The sequence below is a fragment of the Alligator mississippiensis genome, chromosome 3 (assembly GCF_030867095.1).
Source record: "Alligator mississippiensis isolate rAllMis1 chromosome 3, rAllMis1, whole genome shotgun sequence".
NCBI lineage: Eukaryota > Metazoa > Chordata > Crocodylia > Alligatoridae > Alligator > Alligator mississippiensis.
In genome coordinates, this window is record NC_081826.1 from 127,524,302 (window position 1) to 127,544,891 (window position 20,590).

The window sequence follows — 20,590 nt, forward strand, 5'->3', positions numbered from 1 at the left end:
TTAATTAGGTGCTAGTAGCCCACATTTAGGGATTTTGAAACTCTTAGAATACTTCTTGCTACATGTAGTACATTAATTGTAGTTGAATATCTTCTTTTGATAGATTTTTCTATTAATACTACTCATTCTGTTTACTCCTCAAAATTCCCATGTAGTTTCTCTGGCCAGGTCAGCACCTCATCTTGATGGAGTGAATTAAGTGAATTTCTTCTCCAATTCAGTTCAAAGCCTGAACACTTAAATGAATGCTGCAGTAGTGTATGGAAGGGTTAACCACTGTCAATTAACACTGGTTCATACAAACTAGATCAGTGCAATTTCACAATTGGCACTGCAAAGAAAAAATACTATATTTCTTGGTGTAAACTCTTCCACTCAAAATACTTCATTTGAAGCTCACTCAGGAGAAAGTTATATATGAAAAGCTATACATGGAGAGATGCTTTTAGAACCAACCTTGACATTTTTGATTCCACTAACAGAATCACTTGATGCTAAAGAAAATTTCCAATTCCTTTTTGCAGTCGAGGTAAGGAAGCTTGAGAGGACTGTGAGCCAACATTTAAAAGACAAACAAGATGCTATGAGTAATCTGATACTAATTTCAGCCAAGAAAATGCCTGCCCTTCCTCTTTATCTACAGAGGCTATTAGTTTGTCAAATCTGATGCACATTGTGCAACTGAAAAGAATAATCTTAAACCTTTATGAAATATTTAGTTTAGTATTAATTCAGACTAAAAGTAGTATTCTACATAATCAGTAACAAATCTTACATGGACCATGTAAACAGTTTTCAATCAATTCATGCATAATTAAGAAATCTGTAGTAGGATTAATTCCTGACCAGGCTATTTAGTATTTTGATGAATAAAGTAAAAGACTATTTAAAAGGCTGATGAAGCAATGACAGTTTAATCTTACTGCAAGATATTTCCCATTTCTTATGAAATGCTGGGGCTCTGTCTGTATTTCAAGTACACTCTCTAGAGGTAATAATACTGAGCTGAAATAAAGGTATATCCAGTTATGTTTTGAAAAAATTTAACAATCTTTTACACACAGCAGAAGATTGGGTGTGTTTAGTCAGTCATTATAAAGCAATCCTACTGCTTTGGGTAAATACAGACAGCTGCAGCATTTCATAAGAAATGGGAAATATCTTGCAGTAAGACTGAGCTCCTTAGGTCTCTCATTTTAACTTATTGGAAAGCAAGGGAGAGGCTTGATCAATGACAGGTGTAGTACAGTTACTTATTACCGAAAGAAAGTTCTAATGTAGCAGACAAAAGCATTACAAAATGTGACGGCTAGAACTTGTAGCTAGAAAGCTGTGGAAAGTGCTTTCATTTAAACGCTAAATAACCACTGAAATAGTTTTTCAATAGAAATTATAGATTCTCTGTCGTTTAATGTCCTTAAAAATTGGATATAGGCTATTACAATGAGTAATTAGACTACTAAGTTAAATTCAGAGGCAGCTTTTTACATGAGAAGCTTATCTAAAATATGAAAAGACATTATCCAAAAAAGTCTCATCATCTAGGACAGCAGTTGATGATGGATTTCCAGTAGCAGGCCGGGTGACTCACCTCAGGCAGGCTGACTTTCAAAGCCAGCTGCTTCTCTCCACAGCCTAGTCTGCAGTACATCACAGGCAAGGGTGCCTTGGCTCTAGGCTGGATCTAGTGACTCTCTAGACCTTAAGTGGCCATCCCCTGATCCAGGAAGTTGATATTTCTAATAGCCCTGTTTAGTATATACATGAAATCTGAAATTAAAGGTATTATCTCTAGAAGAGCTAATAGGACAGCAGGGATGTTAAACATCTGGCCCCACAGGGCTTCTTGAGGTCTAGATAACCCACTGATGGATATAGGCTATGGGGTTCTTCACAACAGCTGTGCAAGCCCCCTGTCAGAGGGTCCACACCCAAGTAATTGGTACCGCTGCCTCAACTCCACTTCTGCATTTCCCATTTGTGATCCCTGTTGGGCTTACAAATCCACAGTGGCAGAGCAAGCAGCAACTGAGTTATGTACAGGCAATACAACAAATGAAACAAAATTTACCTCTAGGCAGGCAATATAGCACATAGTAGCTTTGTCAGTTCATTTATTAAAATAGAAGGGAAGAAATGTAAATTCAACATCAGTTCAGAAAACAAGCAACACCCAAATGGACACTTTCCAGTTTATTCTGACATCATACCATACCAGTCACACAGGAGAGCTGAAGTATAACAGATCATGCTCTGCATTCAAACATTTTGGTAATATTTTATACAAGCTTATTAAAAAAAAACAACAAAAAAAGCCAAACCCCACCCAACTTTCCCTAGTTGTTTATCTACAGGGACTAAATTGTACACACAGGTAAAAAACTGACATGCCTAAAATTAAATTTGACACAGCTGTGAAAAGAAAAGATCTTTGGGAACAGTAATTAAGAGTGAAGCCTCAGAACCAGCCTGACTTTTTTTTTTTTTTTTTTTTTTAGAAGTTTGAATGAATATAAATTAAAATGCTTAGTTTCTCCACTTAGGTGCAGCACAATATAATTTAAATGCCTTGACATCAAAGTAATAATATACCATATGTTTGTCCATTTATTACCCATCACTTGTCTTAATGCTATAAAAAGTGCTTGCTAACTAAGGCCCAAGTTAACAAAGAATTTGCTTATGCCCATGCTTGTTCTTCAGCAAAGTATCACTATGTATGCTAAAATGTTTAAATCTCAGTGTAAGACACATGCTGAAAACTAAGCATGCACTTGAAAAATGTTGAATTGGAATGCAGTACTGAAATGAGATTTTAAAGCAGCAGTTCCCAACCTTGAGGCAACAACAGGAACAAATGGGGTCACAAAGACAACCACAGATTTTTACCTTTAAAGGAGAAAAAAAACAGGAAATGGGTTCTCCTTTGAGGCTGGCAGAGTTCCAGCCTGCAAGGGGCTGCTTGGGGCTAGGAAGAACAGAAGGAGGATGATCATCAGGCAGGGAGCTTGAAGTATGTGCCCAGGATTTGGTCCTGGCCCTGTAGCCCTGACAACTGGGGGTTCCCTCTGGCAGGGCTGGGGGGAGCAGGGGGCTGCAGGTTGCAAATGAGGGGTACATGAGGGGTGGGAGGTTGTGGATGGGGAGTGAGGGGCGCTGGTGGGTGGGGGACGAACCATACTAAGGCAAAAGGTTGGAAAGTGCTGCTTTAGAGCTTGACCTTTCAGTTAACCCTGCAATTATAAAACAGACTGAAGCTTGGATAAGGCCTGATGAAGCAAGCTCTAAGTAGAATTAAGGTTACAGGTTTCTAATAAAGATTCTCTTATTTAGCTAGATTTCTAAGATGCGTTCCAGTAACATTTTTTATCTTGTACAGAAAATTTCAAGGGAAGAAGAAAGCTTATTTCACTATTGCCCACATATAAAGTTTTCATCTCCCATTGAAATCTTTCCAGTTACATTATTAATTGGTCTACAAAGTGTGGAATTATCAAAGTAACAACGATTAACAAAAGCAAAATCTGAACTTCAATTACCGTTTCTTCTATCAGCAGAGAATTTCACACCTTATTTTTTGTAACCCTTAAATTACAATTTAGTACTTGGAATATATTAGAAATGTAAATATTAGCATTTGTGTAGAGCAGAAAGAAACATGAACAATTACACTTTTTCAATCACCATCTTACTCTTTTAAAAGTAAAAACAAATATTTATCTGAAAAACAGGTCTCCTTACATAAATATCTTCAACCTTGTAAATTAAAGATTAAATAAAGACATTTAAACATAATATCTACTTTAGAAAATGAATTAAGTTTTTTAAAGAAGAGTAAAATTTGCTTTTCTTCAGCAGGTTTCTTTTCTGAAGGTAAAACTTTTTGGAGATAAGCACTATAGCTAAAAGCCTCAGTCTCATGCTCGCACAAAAAGCATCCTTTAAAAAATAAAAAGTCTGTCCTTGAGACTAAGGAAAACTGTGTGCTTGTTACCTTTCTAGAATCATATGCAGCCAAAGTAATAAAGTTGCAGGGAGAGAGCGGGGCAGGGCAGGGCAGGGCAGGGGAGTGTAAATTTTAAAACAATTTTCCATATAAACTTTGTTCTAGGGGATGCTATTAGTCACCTGCCCAGTTCTCTTGTTTCTATCAAAGATATTTTTCTTTCAGAGTTAGTCCCTCAAGTCTTTCTTTAATAATACTTTCAATAATAATAAAAAAAACTTCAAAGTGCAAGCCACCTTCTTTGAGCCCTTCATAAAAAAGCATGAATTTTACCTCATTCGTCTTTCCCTATTTTTAAATACAAAAGCTGAATGAGCCACTAAGAAATTTGAACTTATAGTCCCATCTTCATTCCTTGCTATGCTTTCATAATTACACATATAAATGACTTATCTACACATCTCAAATGAATTTGGAGATTCACTGTTCAAACAACAACAGAATTATAAAACTTTTTTCCCCTACTCTACTTCCACTGAGCAAATCTCAACTTAACCCTATTGTAAAGAGGATTCTTTTAAAGGTATTTTTCCTCTGAATATGTAGGAGGGAAAAAAATTTAGAGACATTTTTACAATAATGTAAAAAGTTTAATATTTTTATTCTAAAAAATTATCTTGGCTCCAATAACCCTCCTGTAATTGCACTGTATACTGTTCCAGCAGTTTAAAGGAACAAACTTCAGATTCTAAAACCTGACTGGTAGAAAGTAAGGTCACTGAAAAAATAGCAAAAGAGGGGTTTTTTTGTTGCAGGTGGGGAGATATTTCTGTTTGTTCCTTCTTATACTCATAACCATTGTCATTCCACAATTTGGCCAGTTTATTCAAGTGCTTGGGAATGAGTATGAATACCTGAGAAGAAAATGAATTGAAGGGTCCCATCATCCCCACCTGTAAGTCTGCAAGCATGTTTTAATACTGTATAGTGACTAAAAGCCCTCTTGTCCTGACCTGAAGTTTGGTTCTACAACAGTAAGAGTTGAACCATGAAAAAAACAGTTCACCTAGAAGGTTGTTAGTAAATCTCTCAGGGCCAAAGAGGCCAAGAGACTTGAATGCTAGTGCAGACTAATAAGTTATAACAAACGTTTTAGTTAAGAAAACAAGTACTTGTATCCTCAGGGTTTAAAAGGGAGAAAAGAAAGAGAAAAGAAGAAAGATGAATTTATATTCAGGTACCGTACACTGTTTAAGTACCACTTAGCAAAGTAGCAAATAGGAAAATTAAAGATAGTCTTACCCACAGAAAACAGTAAAAAAATATCTATGGAAACAAAATGCCACTATTCAAAATGCTGCTATTTTGCTTGCTTCTCGAACGCCGCTCAAATAGGCTCCTGTAACGGTCTGGGGAAAGTGCCTGTTTGTGGCCTATAATGAAATAAAAACCATAATTTCTGAAAGCCCTTTAGGAGAAGACGCATACAATTCTGATCCGAAACAAAATTATATGTAGCGCACAAAAAAAGTGACATGTGCTTTTACAGAGATTTTACTAAGAGATGCTAGTACTCACACTATTGAGTAGCTGGTTGAAGAGAGTAAATGAAGAAAGGCTTGCCTTTTTTTTCTTATGAAAGCAAATTAATGAATTTAGGGAAGATGACAAAAAAATGAAGTTGTCAAATTTCCTTTAAAGCAGAGGTGGGCAAAATGGCCACCAGGCCATTCTATCCAGCCTGCTGGGCCCCTAAAAAATTTAGAAAATTAATATTTATCTGCCCCTGGCTACCTGTCATGCGGCCCTCAATGGCTTGCCAAAACTTAGTAAATGGCCCTCCGCCCAAAATAACTACCCGCCCCTGCTTTAAAGCTTTGAAGTCTGACTCCTGACTATTCTTTTCAACATTACAGAAATAGGTTGGTTATGCCTACATATATATGGATACATAGTGGTATCAATAGCATGAGTTTGCTTCAAGTTCATTACTCACCAGTGGAGAAGTGGTGAGTCAGTTCTGCAAGGAGATGGATATTTTATATGCATATGGACCTCCGTCCTGCTCTACAACATGTACATGCTTTATCTAGTTTATATAATCAGACCACATTGCTTAAATTGCAACTGGGCAAGACCAGTAAAGCATGCCCATAATAAAATAGCAGGACTGAGAAGTTTCTTTTGAGAGAACTACTATGCATCACTTATCTTTTATCACTGATAACCAATTATTTAATACATGTCTATACAGACAGATTCAGGGCCTTGTCTTGCATAAAGCTCACTATTCTTTATTTCTGTAGAGTGCAACAACATACACTGTGCATCCTTATTGGAAAAACGTGCCATGAAAGCATTGAAATCGTTGATACAAGTTTTGCTTATTTTCTATCTTGCTGCAGGTATTAATTTTAGTGTAGCGTCCCAGACTACAGATTCTAATCACATAGCTAAACAGATTAAAATACTTCTGCAACTGACATTAATATCTTAATTTCATAAAAAATGTGAAGTGTGGTCTCACTGTGCTCTGCATTTACCCACTCCTCAGTTTGCCACAGTTAGCAGCACCTGCTGAAAACTAGCCCTATACTGAAATAGCCAGGGCTATATGAACACCCTTTAAAGAGCATTTGGCCATCTTGTCTTGTTCTAACCAGCACTGTTAAGTTCTCTTTATGAGAAACTAATTGAACATTTTTTAGTAACAGTAATGAAGATATTTACCTCACCAGCAAAGAAGATTTTTCCTTGTACATCTTCAGCTAGAATGTCATAAGCCTCCCCGCTGCCACCTGTCTTTACAAAACTGTATGCCATCTGGGTCCAGGGGTCTTGGCTCCATCGTGTAACAAAGAATTTTACTGGATCAGGAACTTCCTGTATTATCACAAAAATAAGTAATGCAGAAGAATCCATGTTCTCCAAGAACTTGCCAGCCAGATTTATTAAAGTTTCTGCCATCTAAGCAAAGGGGCTAGAAACCCTACCTACTAATTATTTCAGCCACTCTGAGGATGTTAAATAAAGCATTACCCAACATTTGCAATAGTGTATGGATAATCTAGAACAGACAGGTTACATATAAACTTGTAGACAATAAAAAATGACATAACGGGGAAATTATTTCCTTCATCTATTTCAGTTCAGTCTCCAGAATTGAGTGCAAATAGTGTGTTTGATGGCCATGTGTTTGTCCTAGAGTTGACAAACAGAATTAATTTAGCAGTTATGAAGGTGACTTGCAAAGGGAAAAAAAGAGGAAAGATTTGTACCCATATCTTTATGATATATAAAGAAGAGTTTGGTTTTTTTTGAGGTATTGGGGAGGTAAAAAGGATATTAATGTATTTTTCTTCTATGTAATTTTCTTTGCAGGTCGCTTTTCAAGTCGCTTACAAATTCATTCCTTTCCTTTCACAAAATAGGATTTTCTTACCTGCTCCTTAAACAGCTCTCGAAGTACAGTCATGCATTGCTGTAATACTTGCTTATCATCTAAATTCTTAATGGTTGTGACAGCATCTCCAGTAACCACTGACATTAGAACACTGTATTTCCCCTAAAATAAAGGGATTATTACTTTAAATTAATTTCAAAATGGTAAAAATATGAGAAAAAACAATTCGAACGGTTATTGGGGGAAAAAGACTTTTTTTGGATGTAATCAGTTACGATCTCCAAGGAAATTTATTTTCTATAGTTTTTGCACTCCAGTATGAAAGAACTGGAAGAAAGTAATAAGACAATACTGAGCACACATTAATTCTGAAGTTATAAAAGAGCTAAGTGACACCATATATTTATCAGCTTACCCACACTCAGATGGTGGTAAGGTGCTTACATTCACATTCTCTGTCAGACACCAGTCTCCCAGTTCAGTGATAAAGCACCACCATTAAAGGGCAACAAAAAAGTCCTAATTAAGGACTCTAGTCATTCTAGGCCTAGTCCAAAGTCTACTAAAAGTTTTGTATAGACGTCAGTGGACTTTGGACCAGACCACATGCTTTGTTCTACAGTGAGGCTGGCTTGCCTCTGCTACTTCAAAATTCAGCTACTATATTTACCTGAACTCCAGACAACTTTGAATACAAGACGATTCCCTAATAAGTAGATTCTATTAATGGAAAATTAAAAATGTATTATAATTTTCCACATCTAGAATCTAATTATTGGATGATAGTCTTAAATTTGCACCCTCGCACCATGTGCCCCTCCTGTGGCAGGGAGGGAAGGCTGCACCATTTCCCTGCACTGCCCCCAAGCCACACGCTGCAAGTCTCCCCAATCCCTGCCCCCCCCAGCCACGATGTGACCACTCCCATGCACCTGCCACCCCAACTTGTGATCTCCCCTGCACTTCTCTTGCATTCTCCCTTGCACTGCTGAGCTGCTGCCTGCACCAGGCTGGTACCTGAATCTAAAATGAGACTCCCTCTTCTCCCCCATGATTGACTGGGGGAAAAAAACCTGGTCCTGGATTCAATACAGTCAAAACCTTATCTTGGATTTGAGTAAGTCTGGTAATATTCAGAAGTTCCAAAAAGGAAAGAGCAGTAGCTATAGAGACTACCATAGCTTCCTCATACTTCCCTCCAACTCTTCTTTCTGAGGCATTTAATCTGCATCCACTCCTAAACTAGATAACAATCCCCAAACATCAGGTACTCCCACTTATACTCAAGAGGGATTGCTAGCAGGTTAAATCTTTCTGCAGGAGAAATACTGGCAGGCTCCTCTCAGATCACCCAGGAAGAGGTAGATACCGTAATTACAGAAAACTGTCCTCAAAGGGTCTGGGACTCTTGGGGCAAGTTAACATGTTACAAAAAGCCCTTTGATTGTTCTGCAGCAGTAGAAGGAGGAAATGAAACACTAAAGGATAAGGTATGTGGAAGTACAATGGCCTACAAATGTACAGGTTGGAATTGGTACTGAAATAGGTTTAAACTTACAGCCCTCATTTCTTATAGGCGGATTCCATCCAACTCAACTGCAATGTCTAAGTGGGATCCAGTCTACATGCTTGATCCTCTACCTCTGCACCTTTTATATTTATGTAATAACAACATGTGAGGACACAACACTACACTTCAGAATAGTAACTCTTACAAAACTCCCTAGTGTTTTAAATGACAACATAAGATGCAGGAATAATAAAAGGAAGTCTTATGTTTCTAACTCACTAACATTTAGAAACTGTTACATTTAGAAACCTCATTCTTCCCATTCTTACAGCAATCTATACTCTGATTCCACAGACTTGTTTTAGGCACAGCACTTCAGAGTCAGTTCGGCAGCTGGTATTTACTGCTGGTATTTACCATCAGCCTAGCATTTACCCGACTCCAGATTGCCAGATTTTTGGGAACGTAAAACAGCCATGTCCTAGTGGCACAAAATAAACAAACTTGAAAAAGCAACACTGAAAAAAGAATATCAATTTACAGTTGTATTTTTTTTTCCCTGCAGAACATTTCTGGTCCTACTTTTTAAGAGCAAAGAAGCAGAAAGAAAACTTCCATTCTCCAGAATTGTAATTTTTGCACTTCGATTTCAAACTAATAGGCTATACTGACATTTATAACATATAATACCTGTGGATCCATGTCATAAAAGACACTAAATAGTCCCCGCTGGCTAGAACTAGGTGGAACGTGACCAAAAAAATCAGCTCCTTGAATTTTGCTGTCCCAAAATCGGTAAGGAAACTGTAAAGCAATCTAACAAGAGATAAAGAGAAACCGAGTCAGAGAAATTCATATTACAAAATCCACAGCTTGCCTACTTGTCTCTATTTTAAATAAACACACATTCTTTCAGTTCACTTTCCCTCATCTTCCATCAATGTCAGGTACCCAAACTATAGTAGAAGGGTCTTAGGATAGAGTATTTGAATCTTTCTGTTCAAAAGAAAAAATGGAATAAAACTTATCTCCCAAACAGCAAAGAAACAAACAGAGTAAAGGTAGCAATCAATTTTTATAACCACAGAAAAACTCAAATGTTATTTTAAAACAAGCACAAACAGAAGCTGGAAGTGATTTTGTGTAAAAATAAAAATATGATTCAAAATACCATTTTGCTCTTCTGTTTAAAAGGCACAGTTGTGCAGGGTAAAAAAAGCTCATGAAAGCAAATTTTAAAATGTTCTTTCCTCTATTTTCATAATAGTAATAGGGTCTTGCCTCAGCATGATGCTTTCTCCATATTTCTGACTTCTTTGCAAGGCACAAAATCCAAAGCCCAAGCATACCACAGGTTTAAGCTACTGCATACAAATCAAACCCAGGAAAATAGCAGCAAACACAAGAAACCTTATCACTGTAAGAATCCCAAAGCTCAATACTGATTTTCACACAACTCCAAAGTAATCTTAGTTACATACCTTCTCAATGACTCCTGCTCCTAAACTGTTAATGGCTTTAATTTTTTTCTCTGGCAGTGGAGGATTAAACTGAATAGTGTTTTTTTGAAGAAGCGCTAGTGGTACAGTAACTAAAACCTGTGGGATAATAAAGAACCATGATCACAACAATAGTAAAAGCCAAACACAGTAATTTAGACTAACAACATCTAGGTAAATACCTAGTGTTATTGTTTCAGAGAGTATAGTACTGAGAGGACAACTGAGGATGGGAACAGATGTAACATATGAGGCAATTGAAAGCACAGCAGCAACTTGAAGCACTTCCAAAGCACAGTGTTTCAGCTGCAGATATGTACAGCCCCCTGCTGTGCCCCTCAGCACTACAGCTGCAAGCAGCAATGTGTTCTCCAGCCAGGGGGTACGATGAGTCTGTGGGGACCTACAGTTTAGTAATCCCCCCAGTAGCATAACGAAGGGAAAATGACTGGGTCACCAGTCTCAGGCACCAACTCTGGGAAAGGTGCAAGAAGAGGAACAGCTGCACTGCTGGCATTGTCCTGGTATGCAGTTGCTACCCAGAGCGCTTGGGGGTTGGGGAATGAAACCAGGCCTCCAGTCTTCCAGTTTCAGGGTCTCTTGGTTCCTGTAAGGGCAAAGATCCTCCAGTTTCCTGTCCCAGTTCTGGCAGGGGTGCTTCAGGAGAGCAGAGCATACAGGACCCAGTGCTCCAGACCTTTACAACTGCCACCTTAAAGCAAGCAGTTTCATTTTTCCTTTGGTGTTCTAATATTGCTTTTATAAGTCCTTGGTGTGGCACCTTTAAAAATACTTTTATAAAACTATATAAACCTGCTATGCTTTTTGTATATTATGAAATACCATAATTAAAACAAGTATCAAAAGAAATGACAAAAGAAACACCATTCCTGGACCTCTTTTCTTCTCCTTTAAAAAAAAAGAAGTCTCCGTTGGTTTCACTTACTTGCAAAATTCAGGTTATTAAAAAAAAAAAAAATCATGAATTCAAATTAATTGATTCTGATAGTGTACATCAGTGGTACCCAACTTTTCAGCCCTGTGGGCCAGACCACAGGCTGGATCCCTCACAGGTTGGTGCATGGAGTTGGGCCCTGACCTGCCTGGATTTGGCTGGGCCTGATCTAGCAGACACGGCCATGCTATCCAGCTCACCAAATTCCCCATGGATCCAGAAATTTAGCAGCAGGGGAGCAGCAATTTATGCTGCCACCATTCCCCTGCATCCAAATTTCAAACTTGTGGGGAGCCCAGAAGCCCAGATGACACAGCTCCACAAGCTAAATCAGGTCTGTGAGCTGGGGGTTGAGCACCCATGGCATTAATCAATTAGCATTCAAAACTTAAACCTATTCAGGTGAGAAACAAATCACTGTATCAACCAAATAAGGCTCAATGAATAATTAGGATTTCCAAATCTCCTTCAGTTTGTTTTAGTTAGATTCTTAAAAACACAAAACCTATGACCTAAGTCCATGCAAACTCCTGTCATTGGCTACCTTTTGTGCTGCCCACATAGTTCCATCTGTTGTTGTGACCTGGACTTCTTCTCCAGAATAGTCAATGTTGCGTACCTGTTTAACAATAGAAGTGAAAAAACAATATATCAAACTTAATGGAACAATACAATATACATTCACATAAGCAGAGTCTACAAATTTGAAGTAGACAGGCACCATTTACAAGAAACAAAATGAATAATGAAAGAGCATATTTTATGATGTAAAGACCAGTCACTATACAACCTGAAATGAAAGATTACAGTTCAAATAAACCAACTCCTCATAATCTAAACAGAATGGTATTGGTATAAGTAATTATTAAAAATTATCCCTGAACTCCCAAAAATGGTATACACATGGTACATCTACACATGTAATTAATACGATACATTTGAGCTGGAGGAAACTGCTCCTGGGCACAGCACCTACACGTGTGCCCAGGACAGCAGCAATTTGAACCAGGGTGGAGCAGGCCCCTACCTGGCTGGCTTATCTAGGCACAATTTACACCTGCAGTCAGCATCCACATGTGTGTTTCAGGACAATAAATTACTCTGCCATAAGACAGTACTGTCCCAGACAGTATATTTCTTACAGCAGAGTTAATTAATTTACTACCCACTAATAATGGTGCATGTGTAGACAGTGATACTTTACTGAAGAGTTAATTAGTCTACTCTGCAGTAAAGTGCATGTGTAGACCCACAGAGACTTCATGACTAAAGAGAAGAGTTCACCCAATCTGAATTAAAAAAAATCATTATTTTAGCTCCAAGCTAACTATAGAAATTGATTTTTTTCATTATTATGCAGATCTGAATTCTGTATGTGCTAAACAGTATGATTAGCTTGGTCATAAACTTTGGACTATACCCTTACAATACTGAGATACAGCCTCATTTTCAGAATCCTAGGTTTGTTGTGCACAAATTCATTTGCTAACATCTGAGATGACAAGAATATTTATTAAATCTAAATAAGGCTGAACCATTAAGAAACTATTTAAAAAGCCCCAAAGCCTCCCCTTTCCTCTCTCACATTGTTAAACAAGTTAAACTAATTTCAAACTCAGATTTTTCCATTCAAAAGGAACACAGAGAGATGATTCAAAACAAGTCAGACCTGACACTGCATTGATGTTTTACAACTCACCGGAAAATTAAGCCGAATGTCCACACCTTCAGCCAGTTTATCTAACACAGTAGAGTATCCCACTGTTAAAAGGGTGTGATCTCCAGCAAACTGGGCGAAAAATTCATTGTGGTCCCATGAGCGTGCAGATACCTGTGGACAGACATGCTCAGCTGTCTCTTCAAATACAAAGACATAGCACATTTTGCGCTGTCTTGCAATTTAGAGGGAGCTACTCTGGTTCTCTCCATAACAGTGTTATCAGAGCAACCTAGTACATGATAACATGAACAAAACAAACAAATTCTTTAATTTTACTGAGGCAAAAATATTGAAAAGTTCTAATTAGAAAAAAATGGCAAATATAGGGTTAAAAGTTCCCAGGAGAGCCTATTCGGAACATTGTTTAGCACAAAGCAAGAAGAGAACCGAGAGAAACGTATGTAGTTACATGCAGGATACTTATTCATAGAATCATAGAAAATCAGGGTTGGAAGGGACCTCAGGAGGTTCATCTGGTCCAACCCCTGTTCAAAGCAGGACCATCCCAATTAAGGCTTTATCTATCCAGGTCCGCAACCTCTCTGGGTAACCTGTTCCAGTGTTTTATTACCCTCCTAAGCTAGGGACAGACATTTAAAAAGCCTGAGCCTGAACTGATTCAGTCTTTGCAGGTTAGTCTAATCTGGCTAGGTTAAACCAGTTTGTAACCAGACAGACATCCTAGAAATGCAGACACATGCCTGCAGTGGCTCAGGCTAGAAGCCAGGGGGGGTGCTAGAGCGGACCTCCTTTCCCTTCCACAGAGCTGAGCTGAGGGGGGTGTGGCCAGGCCCCACTCAGTGTTTATCACCCCATTAAGAAAACAACAGAGGGACATTACCAGCTGTCTGTTGGCTCTGCCTTTGTCCTATGTGCCACAGCTCAATGCTGAGAAGTGTCTGTGAGAGATGGGGAAATGCCTGCTTAGCAGAGAATGGGGGTGGGGTGGGGGGAGCAGAAGCCAGGTAGACACCTGCAGAGACTGCCAGAGCTCCAGCCAGGGAGCAGAGGGGAGGGGCCAGCCCTGCAGTGGAGCAGAGAGCCCTGCCCAGCCCAGAGAACATGCTGGGGGAGTCTGATTTAATTAAACCAGTAAGGGGTCTGGGACAGATATTGCATAAACCAGTTTGAGTCAAATCAGTTAAGTCTGATATTGCATTCAACCAGGTTTATCTCAAACCAGTTTCAGCCATTTTCAAACTGGTTTATGTGCACTGAACATCTGTTCTGTTACAGGTTTAAACCAGTTTCTGATCACTTAAACCGGTTTGTGTGCAATGTCTGTCCCCAGCTCCAGTCAGAAAGTTTTTCCTAATATCTAATCTAAACTTCCCTTGCTGCAACTTGAGACCATTGATCCTTGTTCTGTCATCTGCTACCATATATTCTATTACATCTTTTGTCAAAACTGAAAATAAGAGTATATTCATATCTAACAAAGATATTTGATGTTAGTTACACTGTTTGACAGCCAAATGGAAATAAGGGAGTTTAAGCATTAGCACCCAGCTAAAAGACTACAGAGACATTCCCTGACTTGCTGGTGAATGTTCTGGTGTTCATACATACTAAAGGTGTTTAAAATGTAGCCCTTCCACTGGTTTAGCATACAGCAAGAAAAAAACCTGGCTAGTGTAGATAAAATGGTGCATGTAAATACATGCGCAACCCTGCCAGCACAACAGAATCAAAACTGGTATTCAGAGCTCAAGTATGCAGTAAACATCTGGGTATACAGATCACAAATGTCTTGAGACAAATCTTGTTAGGAACAGAGGAGTTCGCAATAAAAACGCCTTGCAAAACTTATTTGAGGAATCACAGTTTCATGCATTTGATTGTAGCAACCACTGATTTAAAAAGGCTCAAAATGAAAATACTCCAGTGGCACATTCACAAAGCTTACCAAAGAGAGGTTGCTGCCACAGGCATATTCCAGGTTACTGAGATGGAACTGTAGTACCTTTTCCTCCAGCTCACTGAACTGGATACCAGACTCCTGAATAAAGGCTTTGTAGATCTCCTGTATCTTCTCTGTATAGAAAAACATTGAAAATAAAATAGTAAAACTAAACTATCAGAGGTCAGTACTCTCACAATCTCAGAATTTCTACATTTGTTATTAATACTCATCCATATGTATCTCCTCTGTAATGGAAAATCTAAACATCTTTCATATGTAATTAGATGAAACCCTAACTTTGGTTAGGATTAATTTTTTCCCTCACTGCAGACAAGGCTTTGAATACTTCCCATTGAAACATTTTCCTCAAAAAGACATCAGATATCAGTGTCTAAGGCTCAGGCAAAAAATTCATGAAAATGGAAGCCAAAAAAACCCCCAATACTTCATGTAGACAGAAGAAAAATTTACTGTTTAGCTGCTATGTACAGTGAATACGGTCATGGTGGAATTTTCAGGGATGTTCAATTAATCCAAAAATAGGGGTTTTTTTTAACCCAAAACTCATGAATAATACTCTGAATGTCACCTTGTATAGAATCCTGCCTAATTTTAACAGAAAAGGTCTGAGAGAATTTGGATTTGACCCAAGCTCACTGAAGCCAGAAGGTTTCTCTCCAGTGATTTCAGAGGGCTGTGGATCAAACACTTTCAGTGCACATTCATTAAAAAAAATGGAAAGTTACAGCTGACCCAACATCCTCTCTCAAGCCATGCCTGCTTCGGCAACTTAAGAGACAAAATAGTGGTGATTACTGTATATTTTGTTCAGTGAACTGATAAAAACTAAATTATAAAAACCAAGATCCTACATAGGAAAAAAGATGCACTTCAAATGAGATGTGACATGACTGCCAACTCCCAACATTGGAGGTATGGGGGGGGGAAGTATATTATACTGCCTTCTGTAAATTCAAAGGCAAATCTCTCATCAGCTTCACTGGAGCCAAGATTTCACCTTAAACATTTGAAGTTAACCATATATGTAAACACTAGCAGATCCAGAAGGGGCAGGAAGATATGGCCACACACCCTTTTGTCTGTGTGGCATATATGCAGTGAGCTTTCTGAGCTCACCAGCTTCCAGAACCCAGACCATGAACACTGCTGGAACTCGCCCTTCCATCCCCTCTCCCATCACCGAATTCAGTGACCAGGGAAAAGTGAGGAAAGAGAGAATAAGCAGCAGTGGCTCCCCCCTCCCCGGTTCTGGAGACACACTGACAAGCTGGTAAGCTGAGAGAGCCACGCAGCCTAAAGTAGAGTACAACTACCCCCCACCCCGATCTGGCCCTGCATGCAAACATTTAGAATGCTCAGAATACATATGAAGTAAAAACCAACCTCCTCCTTCTGATGGATACAAATGTGTCTCAAATCTCTGGTGCAGAAATACAATTCCTACTTACCACCAAGAGGGACATCATGATGCTGGCTCTTATCCTTTCTCCACTCAGAGACAACATCCAAGATGGCATTGAAATGGAAGTCCATGCGCTTATCTATAGTGGGATCGGTTATTCGTCCACCTTCCTGGATCAAATCACATCTCTCCCCAAGTCTGTGCATTTTAATGCCAAGCTTCAAAGGAAGTTTAAAAATAATAATAAAACATCTATGGGAAAAACCTCATTGTCTAACTTGGTCAAAAACATTTAAAAATAAGAGGAATTTTTTAAAAGTAAGATTATATTACTAACATTTTTTTCACATTTTAAGTAACTGGTCAGATTAAACCTGATTCTCATGCTCTTAAAATGATATTAATTTGATTTTCAAAGAGTTAGAACATGGTAAAGCTTAGAATGGGACAAATTTTGTTTTTCCAGTTGACCAGACTCAAGGCGTATACCAGGGGCGCCTCATATCCCTGTCTCCTCTCCCAGTATGCTATCCACCTATCCTTGTGCATTTCAGGGACTTGCTGCAATCTCACCCTCAATCCTTCCTCTAAGGATTGTGTCTTCTTCTGTTCACTCTATACTTCTGGATCTGCTAGCTCTAGTCCAAATGAGTAGTCCATTTCTCCCTTCTGGTTTTCCAGGTTTTGCAAAAATCAATACAAAATGGCCACTGATAGCCTAGAACAGTCCTTGAAATTCTGGAACAGATATTTGAAGAGACAGAAAAAATGCTATCGAATACACAGTTGCCTACCTGGGAACATACCCCAGAATTTCCTCTTTCTCTCCATATATCTTAGAATCGTACAGAGCAGAGCTGGAAGGAACCTTGAGGTCATTTAGTCCATCCCCTGCCCAAAGGCAGGTTCAACTCTACAAAACCACTTCTGACAGATCCATTTTTAACCTGCTCTAAAAATATGCAACAATGGAGATTCCAGTTTCCCTAGTTAATTTAAACTACTGCTTAAATATCCTTACACTTACAAAGTTTTACCCCATGTCTAACCTGTATTTCCCTTGTTGCAACTTAAACCCATTACTTTGTGTGAGTCTCATGAAACTTGTGAGACTGAGATGCATGTCACTTCAGAATATAGTAGGCAACCATCGATCCTCTGGATCATGGTGTACGCACAAGAGATCTAGTTAGGTACCTGATGAATCTGCTTATACAGAGTCCTAAACCATCACACCAAGACCTTCAACATGTCTTGGCCTAGGCAAAAGTATGGAGGAATGGCAGCTGCCCAAGACCTACCCCGCTTTAGACAATCCAAAGGCCAGACTGAGTCCAGACATTCAGTGCCATAGTGGTTGTAGCTGCCAGAGAGCAACAGATAAGAACTGCTAATAACCAATACCTCAGTGAGGGTATGTTTCTGTCAGGGTGATGTCCCTTAGCCTTTCTCCAACCAAGGAGTAACCACAAGGCAGTCGGAGCTGCAGTTTTGAGGCACCCTATACTTGCCTTACTCTACAGGTTGCAACACCGTGGTATCTTATAGGAGCTATGCTGCCACAAATAGCTCCACTATGTTACCACCAGGCCCCCTATTCGAATGCAGTCTACAGTCACACCCACAACCATTTCAGAATATAATTAATAAGAAAAACCACACTTGGTTACTTGACATAACTCAAAAACAATAGCTCCCTACTCAAAAACAATAGCTTCCCACTTTACTAACTGAAATACAGGTTTGCTATTTTTTAAATTTTACTCTGCACAGCATTATAAAGCACTGAAGAGTTGCAACAAAGTAAGCTAAATTCTTCCCTGGTTCTCTCAGCAGACTTGGTACCAAGAAGTCCTCTTAGCTTCCTTTTCCACCTAGAGAAAAATCAGCCTGAATGTAAGTATCAAACTGTCTTGGAATTTGCAATATTGGCAGTTACCAGCTGGCAACTTCAGCTGTGGCTAGGGGTAAGAGAGGGGAAAATGGAACCTCCCTGCCACAAGCCCTCCTCCCCCTGCTTGCTTGCTGGGTTTGGTCTTGTGGGGGAGCGGCAGGGAGGGAAGCAGGGGGACGAGGCCTGCATGGCAAGGGGGCTCCATTCTCCCACCCCCAGTTGTCTGTGCAGTGAAAAGCCATGCACAGTTCTGAGTTATAGTTGTCAAGAGGCTGAGGTGGGCCAGGGGGCGGGGGCGGTAAGGAAGCCCCTGTGTTGCATCTCCCCTCTCCCCACCACCTGGATTGCTGGGTTGGGCCTTGGGAGGGGGCAGTACTGGGTCCAGGTGGTGGGGGGCTCCCTCTCCACCCCCCACCAGCCTCTTGACAGCTGTAGCCTGGCTTTTCACCACACCAGGAACTGGGTGTGGGGAACGAAGCCCCCTTGCTGCATGGAACTGGCTTTACTCCCCATAAGACCTGACCCAGCCCACTACGCTGAGGGGCTCCCTTCCTCTACTCCCAGTTCCCATCACGGTAAAGAGTCAGACAGCCCCATGCTGCAGCTGTCAAGAAGCTGAGGCAGATGGGAGAAAAGAGCCCCCTTGCTGTGTAGACCCAGCTTGGCCCTCCCCCAAGATCCAACCCAGCAATCTGGGCAGGGCCCATGCAGCATGGGGGCTCCCTTCCCCCACTCCCAGCATGGTGAAGAGCCATGCCGAGCAGCTGTCAGGAGGCTGAGATGGAGGGTATAAGGAGTCCCCTGGCCACACGGACCCAACCCACCATCCTCCCCCACCCACAACCCCCCAAAACCTGACTCAGCAACCTGGTTGGGCCCATGGGACATGGCAGCTCCTTTCCCCCTGTCCCAGCCTCTTGACAGCTGCAACTGAGAGCGGCACCAGGAACTGGGGGTGGAAGAATGGAACCCCCTTGCCACATGGACTTAGCCTACCCCTGCCCAAGACCTGACCCAGAAATTGGGGGGGTGGGGGGACAGTAGTGGCCATAGGGCACAGGAACTCGGTTCCCCCACCCAGCCATGCAGAGAGCCAGCCTCTGTAACAGCCCAGGGAGCAAACAAGCACAGGGTAAAGTTAGCAAGCCACCCAGCAAGGGGCTTCAAGAATGCTGGACGAATACAACTTAGCTTGACTCAAGATGGGATGTGGTACAGATATTTGATAAAGCACTGTAGCCTGAAGCGCTTTAATCTGATACTACGTCCATTCAGGATTAACTCAGAGCAGGATCCGCCATTTTTTAAGCGCTTTATGTGCTGCTGTTGGCAAAAACCTGGCATAGTCATAACAGTCTCTGGCCCTTTGATTCTGAAGCTATTTGGGTGACCTAAGGTAGTGGGGAAGGGGCCAGATTGCTTAAACACTCTGAGATGCAACATATGAAAGCAAGGAGCTACATTTACATGTAGAACCTGTAAAAGATGAGAGACTAGAATACCCCAAAAGAGGCACCAATGCTGAATGCATGAGATTCATGAGAGACATGGGATACATGAGGGACCCAAGTGGGAGATCCCTATAAAAGCACAGGCAAAGATGAGGCCTGCCCTCACCAGCTGAGACCTGACCTGCAGCTCACCAGAGAAATTTCTGAATGCCTGGCTGCAGACTCTGTCTTCTGGACTACATAAAACTTATGCAAAGTTTCTGTCGTGTCTAAGCTGTATGCTGTTGCTGTGTCTTATTTTGTGGCATCTTAGCTTAGGCAAAGTTTTTCTGCTGTTCTTTGTCACATACTTGAAATTGCAAATTGCTGTGCTCAATAAATGCTTTCTTCAGTTTCTTCAGACTATTCTTGTTCAAGCATTCATGAATCAGCACCACTACCTAAAATCTAATATTACGTCTGGTAGTAGATTTTGACGTCCTTGGACAAGCCTACTGAATTCATTTGGATTGAGATATTTTATTGTGTACAGCACTAAGAAAATTTGTTGAACACTAAACTTAAAAACTGGAAGCTGTTTGAGGATTGCAAAATCTGTTCGGGGGCTAGGATGCTTATTCGCTTAAACTTCTGCAGGGAGGGTGCTCAGATTAAAGCTGGAATTCAGGAGCTTCCCCCTTTTTAGATTAGCTTGATGCAGCAGGTTTAGGAGCTGTCAGAGCAAATGAAAGGGTCAGAAACCTGTCAAAATGCCAGAGAAGTAAGTGTAGACAAAACTCACTCCAGGTTTTTGGAATAAGGATGCATTCTGTAAACTGGACGCATCTGTGCATGTGTGTGGTTGGTCCTCTTGTGTGGCTTCAAAAAGGAATCTGTGTTCAGATAA

General features: G+C 40.2%; 1 protein-coding gene across 2 annotated transcripts in view; it reads right to left on the reverse strand.

Annotated features, from left to right (window-relative positions):
- Positions 1-2,180: 2,180 nt before the first annotated feature.
- Positions 2,181-20,590, reverse strand: part of KDM1B (lysine demethylase 1B) — a 47,232-nt gene continuing 28,822 nt past the window's right edge. The window contains exons 13-22 of one of the 2 annotated variants that reach the window (XM_059724391.1): positions 16,406-16,577; positions 14,940-15,067; positions 13,013-13,144; positions 11,858-11,932; positions 10,341-10,457; positions 9,550-9,675; positions 7,389-7,511; positions 6,677-6,829; positions 5,943-5,966; positions 5,294-5,379 (exon numbers count right to left, since the gene is read on the reverse strand). In XM_059724391.1, the coding sequence (XP_059580374.1) occupies positions 5,961-5,966; positions 6,677-6,829; positions 7,389-7,511; positions 9,550-9,675; positions 10,341-10,457; positions 11,858-11,932; positions 13,013-13,144; positions 14,940-15,067; positions 16,406-16,577 (1,032 nt within the window). In that variant the 3' untranslated portion in view covers positions 5,294-5,379; positions 5,943-5,960. Of the gene's footprint in view, positions 5,380-5,942; positions 5,967-6,676; positions 6,830-7,388; positions 7,512-9,549; positions 9,676-10,340; positions 10,458-11,857; positions 11,933-13,012; positions 13,145-14,939; positions 15,068-16,405; positions 16,578-20,590 lie in introns of both variants that reach the window. The other variant, XM_014596956.3, reaches the window with a different exon arrangement.